Source organism: Mytilus californianus, unplaced genomic scaffold (assembly GCF_021869535.1).
Source record: "Mytilus californianus isolate M0D057914Y unplaced genomic scaffold, xbMytCali1.0.p SCAF_14, whole genome shotgun sequence".
NCBI lineage: Eukaryota > Metazoa > Mollusca > Bivalvia > Mytilida > Mytilidae > Mytilus > Mytilus californianus.
Window position 1 is genome coordinate 12,365,134 of NW_026262626.1, and position 15,151 is coordinate 12,380,284.

The 15,151-nt window shown below is 32.4% G+C and overlaps 1 protein-coding gene across 1 annotated transcript; it reads left to right on the forward strand.

Moving 5' to 3' along the window:
- Positions 1-1,257: 1,257 nt before the first annotated feature.
- On the forward strand, positions 1,258-2,688 carry LOC127724849 (kappa-type opioid receptor-like). The gene has a single exon (XM_052231861.1). It carries the CDS (start codon positions 1,275-1,277, stop codon positions 2,244-2,246), a length of 972 nt encoding a protein of 323 aa, XP_052087821.1. The 5' UTR covers positions 1,258-1,274; the 3' UTR covers positions 2,247-2,688.
- Positions 2,689-15,151: the final 12,463 nt, after the last annotated feature.

Here is a 15,151-nt window from a genome sequence, read left to right on the forward strand (position 1 = left end):
CTTTCTGATCCAAAATTTCAAATGTAATTGAGTTGTAATTGAAAAGTAATTGTCAATTACAGTCAATTTTGGCTACTATGTAATTCATTACTTTGATTTACTTGTAATTGAAAAAATGCTCAATTACACATTACATTCAATTACTTGAGAAATTGTAATTAATTACGGTCAATTACAATTAAATATTTCAATAAACATGATAAACTGAACTGGAGACGGTAGATAAAGTCGTCTCCCGTGAGGTATCTCGTCGGACATGCTAAAATACTGGCATTCCTGCAAAAACATTAACATAGCGTTATTTTCATTTTTTTAGCACTGAGAAGATACCGTTTATGATAAAATATTAGTCGCCAAGGATATCAGCAATCAAGTAGTGTATCTGTACTGGCATCATTCATAACATATTCCTTTTTTAAATTAAAATTTTTAAAGAAACTAAGGTTTCAACTCTCTTTAGCAAGGTGTCGTTTATGGTGATATCGCTCTTCACGTGTTTCGTTATAAACTAATGTATCCTTAAATTTCAAATATTTTGCTTTGCGGGTTCCTATTGAGGGTAAATGCACAAAAACGCTCCAATGCATGCATTTTATAAAGTGTTATTATTATTTTTACTCCTTAGATGTTTAACCTTCGGAATGTACTTAGTTTAATAGATGTTACATTGTATATCATTTTCTTAACAAAACATCAATTCCTGAAGAAGAAAAAAACATGGATTAATTCATAATCATGTAAATAAAAAAAATAAAAAAAGCAAAATTTGTCCGCTGTTATTGAAATTGAGTATTTCCTTACGCTGATATTTTATTATTATGTAAATCTGAGCTATACTTTTGATATTAACCATTATCAGAACTTGCCTTGTAACTGGCAATACAAACCTCCTCTTTTAAACCATATAACATAGAACGTGTACAAAAATAATATCGTAAAAAATTCTAAACGGAACAGCAAAAATTGTCTGTTATCTTTACCTATTGGAGTTGCAACCTTAGTACTCTAATTTTGTTTTACTTCGCTAGGGTATATTCATATTATAGTTAATTATTCTTCTATTGTAGATATTTATCAAGCAGATAACAGATTCTAATCTGTGTTCATTTCGACAGCTGTTGGAAACCCTTAGAATCATTAAAAAATGTTTATTGGTGGTGAAAGGCTGAGCAAATTCCAGCTATTTAAATTTTATTGATGACTACGTGCATAAGTAGCATTGATAGATATTCCGGATCTTAACATTGTAGTTTTGATGATTGACTCTGGGTACGATGAATAACTCAACACTGGACCAGAGCTCTGGTTTTCCCGTTATTTTAATAGTTTTTATTGTTTTACAACAACTAGTATTCATTACTGCTCTTGTTGGCAACAGTCTTGTTATATTTATATTCATCAGTAAACTTAAATTTAAAAACAATACAAACAAATTTGTAGTAAATTTAGCAGTTGCCGACATGTTAACCGGAATAGTATCAGGAATACAAATATTTTATTTTGTTTATCCAAGTATCGCAAATTACATGACAGTTTGTTTTCTGCGCTACCTGTTGATCAGTTACACGACACTGGTATCCCAAATGACAGTCTTGTTCACAGCGTTAGACAGATATATTGCCATTTGTCATCCGCATCACTACAAAAAAATTCTGACAGCAAACGCAACAATACTTTTGTCTCTGTTTCCATGGATATTCTGCTTATTTTTTGTTGCTCTCCCATTCTGGGGTTTGCATGTTTGGAGCCCTAGTTTTCCATGTGAATATTTATTTTTATTTCGTAGGGGTTTCTACTTGTCATCATCTCTCATAATGTATAGTTTCAGCATGATAACCTTTGTAATGTATATTTTGATACTGAAAGCGGCCTGGCGGTTTTATTCTAGAGTTGCACCAGTGAGTGGCGGCTCCGTGGAAAATCAGCAAACAACGAGATCCAAGAACTTGGATCGTGATGTACGAAGTGCCAAAGTTACCGGTGTCGTTACGTTGGCATTTTCGTTCTGTTGGCTACCTTTCACGTCTTTTCCATTCACGAAAGGTATCGGAATTGATCAAACGACCATGACAGAATTAACTTTAATGAATTGGTTGGTGTTTCTTGGTCTTGTAAACAGTATAATAAATCCATTTATTTATGCATGGAAACGTCGGGACTTTACTAAAGAATGTAAGAAAATATTTAAGTGCTTTAAGAATAATAATCAAGAAGAACCAGTTGCACAGGCTACTCCCCAACCTTAACGACATCCGCTGGGTTTTAGAATGAAAGTCGTTCGTTTTATCTATACTTCAAAATATTATGACAGGGGTTTGAATGTATGTAACTAAAATGTCACTGATTTCAGTTAGTGTGATCGTTTATTTAATGCTCGACAACCTTATTTTAACTCAACTTCAGTGGAACAGTTTCATGGAAAGGCAATATGTACAATGTAAAATGGTTTCTATGTGCTGGTAAATTTCAGATCTGGATATCGACTCGCAACAACATTGCAAAATTTTGAAAGTGAAGTATTGAGCAGAGAAGGCCTAACTTACTTATCTATTAACTTTTAAAACAAAAGAATGACACCAGAACAATGTAAGCGGATACGAAGACATATTGATTTATAAAGATTTTTTTGTAGCTTGAAGAAACAACGACTGTTTATTAGTTTTGTATACAATCGTCTTAAAATGTTATGTTCTGTGTATTATTTGATCCGAACAGATGTTATGTATTGGTAAAGCCATTGATTGACATATTTGTGATACTCGTGACAGATTTGACGTAAAATTGTCAGAAGCCAATTGTGGTCTCTCTCTCTCTCTTTCTTCATCCATAAATTAAGATTTATATTTTTCAATGATGGTCTCTCTCTCTCTCTCTCTCTCTCTCTCTCTCTCTCTCTCTCTCTCTCTCTCTCTCTTCCGATCGTATTTCTTCATCCATAATTTTTTTTAGATTTATATTTTTCAAACCATCAGTCCTAATAATTCGTTTGGTCCTCTCTTAACCTAGCAACAACAATAAAACAAAATACTGCATAAATTCTTCTATAGTCAACAGACAAACTTCACTGTTGTAGTCGTATTACTGGGAATATATCAGATGTTACTTCGTGAAAGTACCGTGGTAAAAAAAAAATCTGATTTTCAGTACGATGTTATTTTTCATACCCTACAATATGCTTTATCTTATTCATGTTATTCCTTTAATTCGTGTTATTACTTTCACTCATGTTATTCCTTTTATTCGTGTTATTCCTTTTATTCCTTTTTATTCATATTGCATTAAAAATGTAAGTCTGTTAACGACATAGAAGATAATTAAACATTTTATCTCACGAAACTTTCGGGAAATGTACGATAAGAAAAGTTTTCGAAACATGATTGAGTCATTTTCCCGAAAAATGTAATTGCATTTGATTCTTAAAATGGTTTATCAGAACCTAAGCGCAACAGAATAAGGCGCGAGCGTAATAGAAATTTTGAATTACTAAATTTGATTGTAGTGATAGCATTGAGCGTGATTTAGAGAGTTTTTAATTACAGTTACCTATAATAACTGAATTAAGTTCAAGTGGACCATTTATTTACTGTTTGGACATTGTTTTTTAAATTGAAATATATATTTAACCAAAAATAAGGCTTTCTGTTAGCAAATTATTACGTATATGATTCTAAATACATTGCATGATTGACAAACTCATTTACTTTGATAATCCTTGTTCGATCTACTCATGACTTAGTTTTCTGAGAGGACATCTTTCAAGTACTATTATATTACTTATAAATAAATATATGTTTATGCTAAACGATAAAGGTCTTAAAGGACTCAGGTCGAAACGATTTACAGAGATAATTTATATAGATATAAACAAAGGCGAGAACAACATTTACATTCTTAACTATGGCTCCTTTAAATTAAGCAATGCGTTGTTCTAAAAAAATAATTGGCAAATTCGTTCTTTTAGTGTAATTGAATTGTCCACTGAATATATTTTTCAGAAGCAGCCAAGTCTAATGAGTGTAGGGTTTTATCACCATAATTCCAAAAGAGAATGACGGAATGACGGAACATAATATATGACAATATATATCACAAATATTTTGACCTTTAGTGACCTTTAATGCAGAAACAATTATTACCCCTGTATATATCCCATTGACTACAATATTTATGCATTCTCAATACTTATTTTTTTACTTTTTTGTAAAAAAAAAAAATATTGTATTCTGATTAAGGGCACCGAAGACGATTAACATTTGACATGACAAGAAACGCGAGATTAAAACAAATAACATTCAATAGAAACAAATTATATAAAACAATTTTGTGGTTACAAAAGTTTGAAGTAAATATATAAGCATCTCATGCTATTATAAAACACAATACAAGTGTGGCTGTATTAGGTTTGCTTAGCCCAGAAGGTCCAGCACGTTTACAGTCATTCCCTTGTCAGCAACAAGTAATATATGAGTATGGTTCCTCAAATGCAGCTGGCACCAGTGGATGCTACCTTACGGACTGATTGGCTTGCTACATTATGATGTGACAATGTTCTTTATCCTGCAGGTATTAAACGCATAAAAGGAATTCGCAGTAGCGTAGGAAACTTGGATGCAGTTGAAACCAGAGGACGATGCCATTATGATATAAGAACGTTTTCCTTTATATAACAAAAACGCATTAATTAGTATATATCTTTCATTTCAATTTGTTTTAAGGACTTAATGTAGTATGTGTGTGACGTTCAAATCAACAGATACATACAGTTTAATTCAAGATGTGTGATATATATTAATAATCCTAAGTAGATGTATGTGTTTAAATAGCATATGATTTTTAATCAAATCAACATTTTCTACATTAAATATCCGAATGATAATTGTTTATTGTTGTATTATTAATCAGGCTATTTGTTTTTTTTCTTTGTACTACATTTGCCCCATTGTTGAATACCTTGCGGTGACCAATACCTGTTCACAACTTTGTCCTTTGTATTTTTTTGATATTTGTCTCATTGGAAATCATATCATATCTCATCAGTTTGATACGTAGGAAATCAACAGAAACGCCAAACCTGAAGCATTTGCGGCTTCATGAATTGATTGACTTGATAATTTTTACGTTTGGTAGACGTGTTTTTTCAACAAATAATCGGCATCCTCATTGGAACCAACTGTGCCCCTCTTCTTGCCGACTGGTTCCTTTATTCACATGAGGCTGACTTCATACAGGAGCTTCCTAGGAAGAAAGAAAGGAAGTTAACAGTATTCTTTAAATTCACTTTCCGCTATAGAGATGATGTTCTCTCACTAGAAAATTCAAAATTTGGTGACTATGTTGAACGCATCTATCCCATAGAACTTGAGATAAAAGATACAACAGAAACAGATAATAGAAATAAAAAGATACAGATAAGTCGAATAAGAAGATACAGATAAGTAGAATAGAAGAAACAGATAAGTCTGCCTCATATCTTGGCTTACATCTAGAGATTGACAATGAGGGTCGATTGAAAACAATACTTTACGACAAAAGAAATTATCTAAGCTTTACAATTTTGAACTTTTCTTTTCTATGTAGCAACATTCCAGCAGCGCATGCATACGGAGTATATATCTCCTAGTTGATACGATATCAAAGGGCTTGTATTTATTATCATGCTTTCCTTAATAGAGGGTTGCTGCTCACAAGGAAGTTATTAAACCTATAGTTCCAAATAGTTAAGTTGAAGTCATCCCTCAGTAACTTTTACGGACGCCATCACGAGTTTGTTGGCCGTTATGGAAGATCTGTTTCATAGATTACGACGAATATGTTCCAATTGTCGTAACCACAATCCCGTCCTCTTTTCCCCGAATGTGACCTAACGAATAAGACTTATCACCGACTTTGTATTTACATAGCAACACGGCAGGTGCCACATATGGAGTAGGATCTGCCTACCCTTCCAGAGCACCTGAGATCAACCCCAGTTTTTAGTGGGGTTCGGGTTGGTCAGTTTTTCGTTTTCTATGTTGTGTTTTAGGAACTGTTGTTTGTCTTTTGGTATTTGTCTTTTTTAGCCATGGCGTTGTCATTTTTTTTTCGACTTAAAAGTTTAAAAGTTCCTTTGGCATCTTTCTCCTCTCTTTAAAAAAATGTAAAACTAGTTTAATTCCATCTTCAACTGTATAGTAATACGATCACACTGTCGATGACCTTTTCAGTGCTTTTATCCTTTTAAAGATTTATATTCTTCCTTTTACTACACAGTAAACTGTCAATTTTCTTAAATGCAAAGCTTAAATTGAAAGCTCTTTAAAGTAACCTTAAGTTCATTAAATATTGCTAATTATTTGTTCTTTAATATAAACTTTGATTTTCTTTGAATTAAAAAGAAATGCAGATTTAAATTCCACATCTGTCGTTAAGATACTGAAAGATATGATTTAAATGTGCTTATCATATATAACGCTGTAGCATTGAAGATTAATCCTTCAAAGCTATTGATTAATTTTAGTAATTATGTCATTACACGATAATCTATATCTATGATATTAATTTTTCAAACATCTTTAAGTTTTCTTTTGATCTTTCCTTTTAAATTCCTATTATAACCCCCTTTTCTGAAGTCACATTTCAGACATCAAAACATGGATATCTTTGTATTCTTAGAAATTCATTTGTGCATTAAAACTATATTATATAACGTTACTTCTTTGATTTAACTAAAGGTTGGTTTAAACTTAAAATTAATGACAAAGTATCTACATTTGGAAGATGGTTTTTAAACTGTTGTATTGATACTAGTATCCAGATTTTCACATATGCATATGTCATTGCCAGTGTTTAAACGTTTTGTTAGTGAAAGATGAAGAATGATTAGGGAACTTGTTTGGTATGGTAACAACACTGTTTGGCCACTTGGTTATTTGATTTATTGTTGATGTTTAATGCCATATTCAACACTCCTGACTATATCATTTTGGCAAGTTTTTATTGGTAGATGATGTCAGAGTTCCAGAAGGGACCATCGACCTTCGGTAGGAAAACTGACCAACCTGGTCAATTAAGATCGGAGTCGAATGCACCTTGCTACGAGCAGGATTATAACTCAAAACATCAGTGTTGGTCAATTGAACTCAATCTCGATCATAAAGAACTTTAAAATTAGTGTGCTTCTCATAATGTAAACAAATTCTTTGCCATTCAACATTTTTTTTGTTTGTTAATTATTAGTGACGCAAATAGCTAATTCAACCTACTGTAATTACTTGGTATCTGTCATCAGTCACCATCTGTTTACTATTCACCTTCAGAAGTAATTAGCTTTTCAGGTCTATATAAAAACTCATCATTTCATTCCGGTTGGGCAAAACCTTAACCGGACAAAACAAATATCTATTTTGATAGGACATTTTTTTAAACTTTTTCTCCTTTCAAAAATATTTTTAAAACTTTCTGTAAAGGATAACTAAGCAACAACTCAACTTTTTTTTAAATATTTGTCAAACAAACAGGAATTAAGATAAACATTTACCTTTATTAGTTATTTATGAGTTTGAGTGTATGATTTGGCTTATTTAGGATTTTCTGTTGAGAAGTTATATATTGTCGTCTTGGTAACCTCATTTAACTAAAAAGTAAATTCCATTGAAAAATGTGACCAACTTTGTGATATAACAAATATTCATGGGCTAGAGGTATAGGGGGAGGGTTGAGATATCAAAAAACATGTTTAACCCCGCCGCATTTTTGCGCCTGTCCTAAGTCAGGAGCCTCTGGCCTTTGTAAGTCTTGTATCATTTTTAATTTTAGTTTCTTGTGTACAACTTGGAGTTTAGTATGACGTCCATTATCACTCAACTAGTATACATATTTGTTTAGGGGCCAGGTGAAGGACGCCTCCGGGTGCGGGAATTTCTCGCTGCATTGAAGACCCGTTGGTGGCCTTCGGCTGTTGTCTGCTCTATGGTCGGGTTGTTGTCTCTTTGACACATTCCCCATTTCCATTCTCAATTTTATTAAATATCACACTATGATCTTCAAAGTCAATTTGATTTGGAAGATATTAAAAACGGTTAAATGAAATACTGAAATAAAACAGGAGTTCCGGATTTAATTATGGCGTATTCCAAACTATCTTGAAGACAAACAAGTACATATCATGCGTAGAATGCAATTGAAAGGTATTAATTATAATATACACATTTAATTCAACGCGACACGAAATTGTTTTGTTCCATTTGAACTGGTTAATAAAATTATTGGATTTGATCACGTAACACTTATATTACTGATCTGTTAAATGTAAATAAACGACATCGATTTCATCATAGAAGCGCGCGTGTCTGCCTGTCGTATGACGGGTTCTTTTGAAAAAATTGAAGTAATCTTTGTTTATCGTCACAAGTATGAATCGACAGAGATCATGAAGATTGTGTCAATTATTCTGTGCATGCTTATACATGTTATACTATTTAAGTTTCGTTATTCTTTTTTTTTCAATATGCCTTTCCTTTTTTTCTAAAACTCAAGTCGATTTCATATTCATGGCATTCTTAATTCCATTTTTGAGATCATAGTGCATGCTTCGAATCTTTATTTGATAAATTACATTTGCGTGCTTTCAAACTTGTCAAATGTATAAACAAAAGGTTAATGTTAGTCAAGCCAAAGTGTATAACACTAGAAAGGAAAATGATAAAAACGACAATTTGTATCGCAGTTATATCTGAATTAATGCTCCAAGACGAAACGCCGATGTTGTAACATCGATACTCGCAAGGTTGAAACGTGCATCAAAAACCAATATTGATTGACAAGGATTGCCAATTGTCCTGTCAAAATGTCAAAGATCGATAGTTTTTTCGGAAAATTCAGCTTGATCGACCAATAAATACTGACAGCCATGAAATAGCAAAGAGTGCTGAAAGTGGCGTTTAACACCAACAATAGATGAATCAATTGAAACATCTTTTCTGGTATATATATATATATATATATTTATAGTTCACGAAAATGAAACGGTTGGTTGCAGCAACGCTCAATTACTTTTTGTAATACATTTTTATGGCGTTACAATAGGCTGATAATCAAGTTAACGTTTTAGTTCTCTGTAATGGAAAGTAAACAATCTTAAAATATAAATTCACATACAAAAAAACAGCGCCCGATTCTTAAGCGATGATATATCTGCGATTTTTTTTCTCACAAAAATTGCGCATAAATCGCATAAGAAAATAGTTATACCTACACTTCGCTCCAACAGTTGTTTAGATATGACAAAGTCTATGTATTGCTACAAAGACCCGGAAAGCTATTTGGACCGAAAAATAGACAAAAAAACACAGTAACACTGTGTAAGGAATGTCTTTATTAAGATACAGTCATTGGTTCAAAATAATTGCGAATGCAAGATGTCAACCCTATTGTAAATTTGATATTAGATACCTAAAATATTGTGTTGATCAAAACTAGAATCGAAAGTTCAAAATGCCATTTGATACTCACGATTCTGCTAAAGTATCATTGAAATCCAGTCTCTGGTTAAGGGTCAGTTAATAATAGTGCAAACAACGAAAAGACGAATGAATAAACGGATTCAATAATCATTTTGGTGTCATACAACCTATTCAAAAACACTATATATCTTTGTAAAAAAAATCAATTTCCAAAGGAGTGTAAATATTTTACCTTAAGTTTAGCTCCATATATATCATGAATTATATATGTATCACCATTCTTCATGACATTTTTCAACCAATGAGAAACCTGTCTAGAAGTGAATGATAACGTTCCGGAGGTTGCCTATTAATACAAAAGCACTCTAGTATTCTGAAAACCTTACTAAGTATATAATGTAGCGCATCTATACTAAGGTTGTAATGAAAATTAACCTCAAAGTAAATTTGGGTTCAAAATGGTCCAAATATTTTTTTCTTTTGGTAACAGGTTCTTGTTTGTAAATTTGGTTGTTACTTCTTGTAAATAACAACATTGAAATCATAATGTATTGTTAGAATAGGGAGACTTTTACATATGTTTAGATGCTGATTGGTTTAACTGGTGGCCTGGCATATAAAGGATTGCCAGAAGTCATTGAGTTTGCTTTATTATTACTCTTTGGGAACCAACTATTCTCCTCTTCGTGCCAAATATTTTGATTAACATCTAGAACTTGACAATGCGGATTGGTTGAAAACAAAACTTTACAACAAAAGAGATGATTTCAGCTTTCCATTTCTATGTAGCAGCATTCCAGCAGCGCCTGCATATGGAGTATATATTTTTTAGTTGATACGATTTTCCTGAGCTTGAATTTCCTATCACGATTTCCTTAATAAGGGGTTGCTGATTACAAGGAAGCTATTAAACCTGGAGTTCCAAGTAGTGAAGTTGACATCATCCTTTCGATAATTTTACGGACGCCATCACTAGTTGGTTGACTATTACGGAATATATGTTTCACAACTGACAAAAGATATGTTCCAATCGTCGTCACCATAATCCCGTCATCCTTTTTCCCCGAATGTGACCAACCGAATAAGATTTATCACCGGGTAATTACTTACATGAGCAACACGACGGATTCCACATGTGGAGCAGGATTCCCTAGCCCTGCCGGTACACCTGAAATCATCTCCGGCTTTTTGCGGGATTTGTGTTGCTCAGTCATTAGTTTTCTATGTTGTGTTTTTTTATACTGTTGTTTGTCACTAGAAGAAGTTGATGAACTAAGGTTATATCAAAGAACGTCTAGTCCTTTTTTCTAAAAAAAGGTTCATCGGAAGATACCAAGACCCTGATGATAAATATTCCTTATCAACTTCACAAACAATGCATGATGGTCTTGTAGTATAGATTCTAGGTACTGACGTTGTTTATCATCTTAATTACGTGTTATAGTGTTCTTTTATTTGTCTTTGTAAATTATTAACCTTTAGTGCTTAGTCCATTTTTGGTAATTTCCTTTTGATGTGGCTATGTACTTATACATCCCGCCATTGTGTTATTGTGCTATGGTCATTTGTTGTATTCTTGTCTTTCATTTTTCGTATGTGCTTTGTCTATATGCCATTTTGTTTTTCTTTGTTGACATATTTGTTTGTTTTTATAGTGATTAAGATTATAACACAATTTTGTCTGCTGTATCCCTATTTTTGACATTTTTACCTATTATGTCTGTTTGTTTTGTTCATACATTGTTGTCAATATAATGGAATTTTATGCGACTGTCATACAAGTAAGAGGATAAGCAAGCTATAAAACCAGGTTTAATCCACCATTTTCTGCATAAGGAAATTCCTGTACCAAGTCAGGGAAATAGCAGTTGTTTTCCATTCGTTTGATGTGTTTGAGTTTTTAATTTTGCCATTTGATAAGGGCTTTCCGTTTTGAAATTTTTTCTTGGAGTTCCGTATTTTGATTTACTTTTGTCTTTTGGATATTTTTATGCCATGACGTTGTCATTTTTTTTTTATTCGAATGATGAGTTTGAATATCCCTTTGATATATTTTGGCTCTCTTTGGTTAGTTGTAATTAAAGAAATCATAACTTGCCATATTGCAACTAATTTCTGCGAAATGTAATGCTCAATTTCAACAATTTATAACTGTTATATACACATTTTCTGGAAAATTTACGAAATCATTTTTTTTTTACAGCAGAGAAAATACCTTTTATTATCAAGATCATTCTTTGTTGATTATTTTCTTCTCATTCTAAATTCTTTAAAGACTATTTACAATCTTGTTAATGGGTTAAAACAAATCAATAGTAATAGTTTGTCATGGAACATTGTCACCCCTTTTGTTTTCTGTTATCAGTTAAAGGCCAAACATTGATCAAATGAAATTCATTCTAAAAATTGAACCAAAAACAAAATATTCATTGATCAATTATACTACATTCGTGATGCAACATTTGTCATTTAGTATAATTTAGAAATATTCAATATGCAGACAGTTAATGGGATTTGGGTGAAATTTATGCAGTTTTTAAATTAGCCAATGATGTCAGCCTTTTAAAGGAATTTCGCAATAATATAACCGGCAAAATCAGTTTGGAAAGTGTTAAACTATATATTAGAGAATCTGCAAAATATAACTTTTTGACAATCATATGTTAAATAAAGGCAACAGTAGTATACCGCTGTTCGAAACTCATAAATCGATAGAGATAAAAACAAATCCGGGTTACAAACTAAAACTGAGGGAAACGCATCAAATATAAGAGGAGAACAACGACACAACAAAAACACAACATTAAAATGTAACACACACAGAAACGAACTATAATATAACAATGGCCATTTTCCTGACTTGGTACAGGACATTTTAGGAAAAAAATGGTGGGTTGAACCTGGTTTTGTGGCATGCCAAACCTCCCGCTTTTGTGGCAACGTCAAACACCACACCAAAACGACAACATCACATGACAGGACCACAATGCAAATAAATGGGAGAACATATAGGACAAAAAAACACACGAATAATAGCTAACAAAAGGTACTAGGCTTAAAATTGAATACGCCAGACGTGCGTCTCGTCCACACAAGACCAACCAGTGACGCTCAGATGAAAGCCAAAACAAGTACAAAGCTGAAGAGCACCGAGGACCAAAACTTCCAAAAAGTTGCGCCTAACACGGCCAGGGTTTTCTGCCTGGGACAAGAACATCCTTATTATTTAGAATAATTTATAATATTGCAAACAGTAAATTTTATAAAATGACTATATAATAGATATACATGATAAAACCGAAGTGGGGACTAACTACAGAATAAAAACGGATACATTACATAAAACAACTTAATCCAACACATACAATTACACAGCCGAGTAAGCCAAAGCCTCAACGCACAAAGTGACGTCACATTTGAAATTCTAAAAAAACACACAAAGTGAAGTCACATTTGAATTTGTAAAAATATTTCCCAAAAATAAGATAGGATTAGGATTGATTCATGATTAGATTTGTAATACTGTTATTACATTTATTAATAACAATGAAAATTAATGAAAATATGAATTATAGCCAAATATAACCAAAAACAATTTATTTACCAATTTTGTAATTGATCCTGGAAAGAGATCTACCATTTTGTCCCTAAGAAGGGGCATGAAAAATGGGTTTCAACGCCTTTATATATTACTTTCACTTTAACATGATTTAACATGATTTGCATGGACAGCAGTCAATTTTGTCCGGTATATAACCACTCTACAATTAGAAAAAAAAAACAGCACGTTGTATTTTGATTGTGTAATAACAGAATCAATTCGGTAATCGGCAAATAAATAAATAGACTATTGCCCTTCTATTCTAAAAGTTTTATTCTATTGCTCTCTCGAGATAGGTGTCATACTGTTTATTCAAAAACACTATACAATCATGCATTGTCAACCATTTTTTTAAACTTTGACATCTGTCTAAATATTGTACTTTTAGATTTATTTATGGGAGCTAGGTTTATCCTGAAGTTTAAAAGAATTACAATACTTAACGTTATTTTCAATCAATGGTTAAAGTCTTGCCGTGAAAGATGACGTTCCGGGAGTCACCTACTTCTAAAAATAGCACTCTTAATTACTTGACACAGGAACATGAATGTATGGTTGTACAATTTTCCTTTACATCTTGAGACTCTCCCGTTTTATTATTGCATACAATAAGATCCAGTACGTTCTGTATATTATGATCTTTGTTTTTACTGTACAATACAATCTAAATCATATGCATACGATGACAAAAAGGGGTAGGTAACGTATCTGAAAACCTAGCTTTCATTATAGTCTAAGAAGTTTTTTTTTTATCTTGAAACAGTTTTAACTGTACCTGACAATAGATGCTGTAAGATGGCAAGTAGTAAAGTACACAAAACTCGGTAATTTGCCCCGTTCCTTATAACCTAGGATGTGGCATTAAGGCAACAATTGCGGAAAAAACGACCATATACTAAATCCAACCAAAAATACCACAGATTTATTTTGGTATGCTAGTCGCGCGTTTCTTCTACAGAAGACTTTTCATAAGCGGTCGATTAAAATAGGTTGTATGGTCAAATCAAATACGAAGCTGAAGTCAATAATAAACTTAGAATTGCGATTACTTGCGCTAAATACGGCTTAGGCAACTTATATCAGAGGAAAAAAGTTACTATCAACGATATTTCAGGTAATTACAAAACTGCTGACTAATCTCAAATTGAAAAGACATCGACACTGAGGTTGTTAATACTTATCAAAGATAACAGGCGTATGATTTGATACACTAGACGTGTGTTTAGTCTTAATGAAACTCGAACGAAAATAGTTGAAAAGTCAAATCAAAAAAGAAGTTGAAGGGCATTAAAAACCAGAAATTGGAAAAGGTTGTAACAAAAAACAGCCGAGAAAGTCTATCCCCGGGAAAGAATAATCCTAGTTTTTCGAATAATCTAATATTTCAAAAACAGTCAATTTACAGAAAATTAACATATCAATTATATTTCGTGTCAAAACAACAACCTTCCTTCGGAGACAAATTAAACGTCTACCAGCAGATGTCAGAATAAACATAAATCGTAATCAAAGCAGCTAAGGTTAATAGTATTTATGAAAGCAGGTGTAATCTATCACATATATAGAAGGGTAATGTAAAAGTCCACCGGGATTCCCTGTGCAATCTTCTAAAATTTATAAAAACAAAAATGGAAAAGTTGTAATGAGAAAATTGTAAAAGTTAGAGAACAAGTTCAACCACAAAGTTGTTTGTAAATTTTACTATCAAGCATAAATGTTGAATTTAATTTTCGTCATGCAATCCTAATTTTATAACAAAGTTGAACAAGAATTCAACTTTTATTTCGTATTTGAATGTTCCAAAATTAATCAAAGTCTTCAACATGAACATGTTTACGTGCACTTGCATAAGGTCGATTTCTATCCGACGCAGCTTATATATTAAACAAATTTTTTTTTTAATTCGTGATGTACCTGTCCCAAGTAAGGAACCTGTAAGTAAGCGTTTGTCAAAGGTTGTTGTCTGTCATAGTTGTGTCTCGTTCATTGCTATTAGCATAAATCAGGACATTGTTATCTTTTTCATGCGTTCCATATTTTGTCATGCCAGAACATTTATAGCTAAGTATACGGTATGTAAGAGTTTTCATAATTGTTAAATGCCAAACGC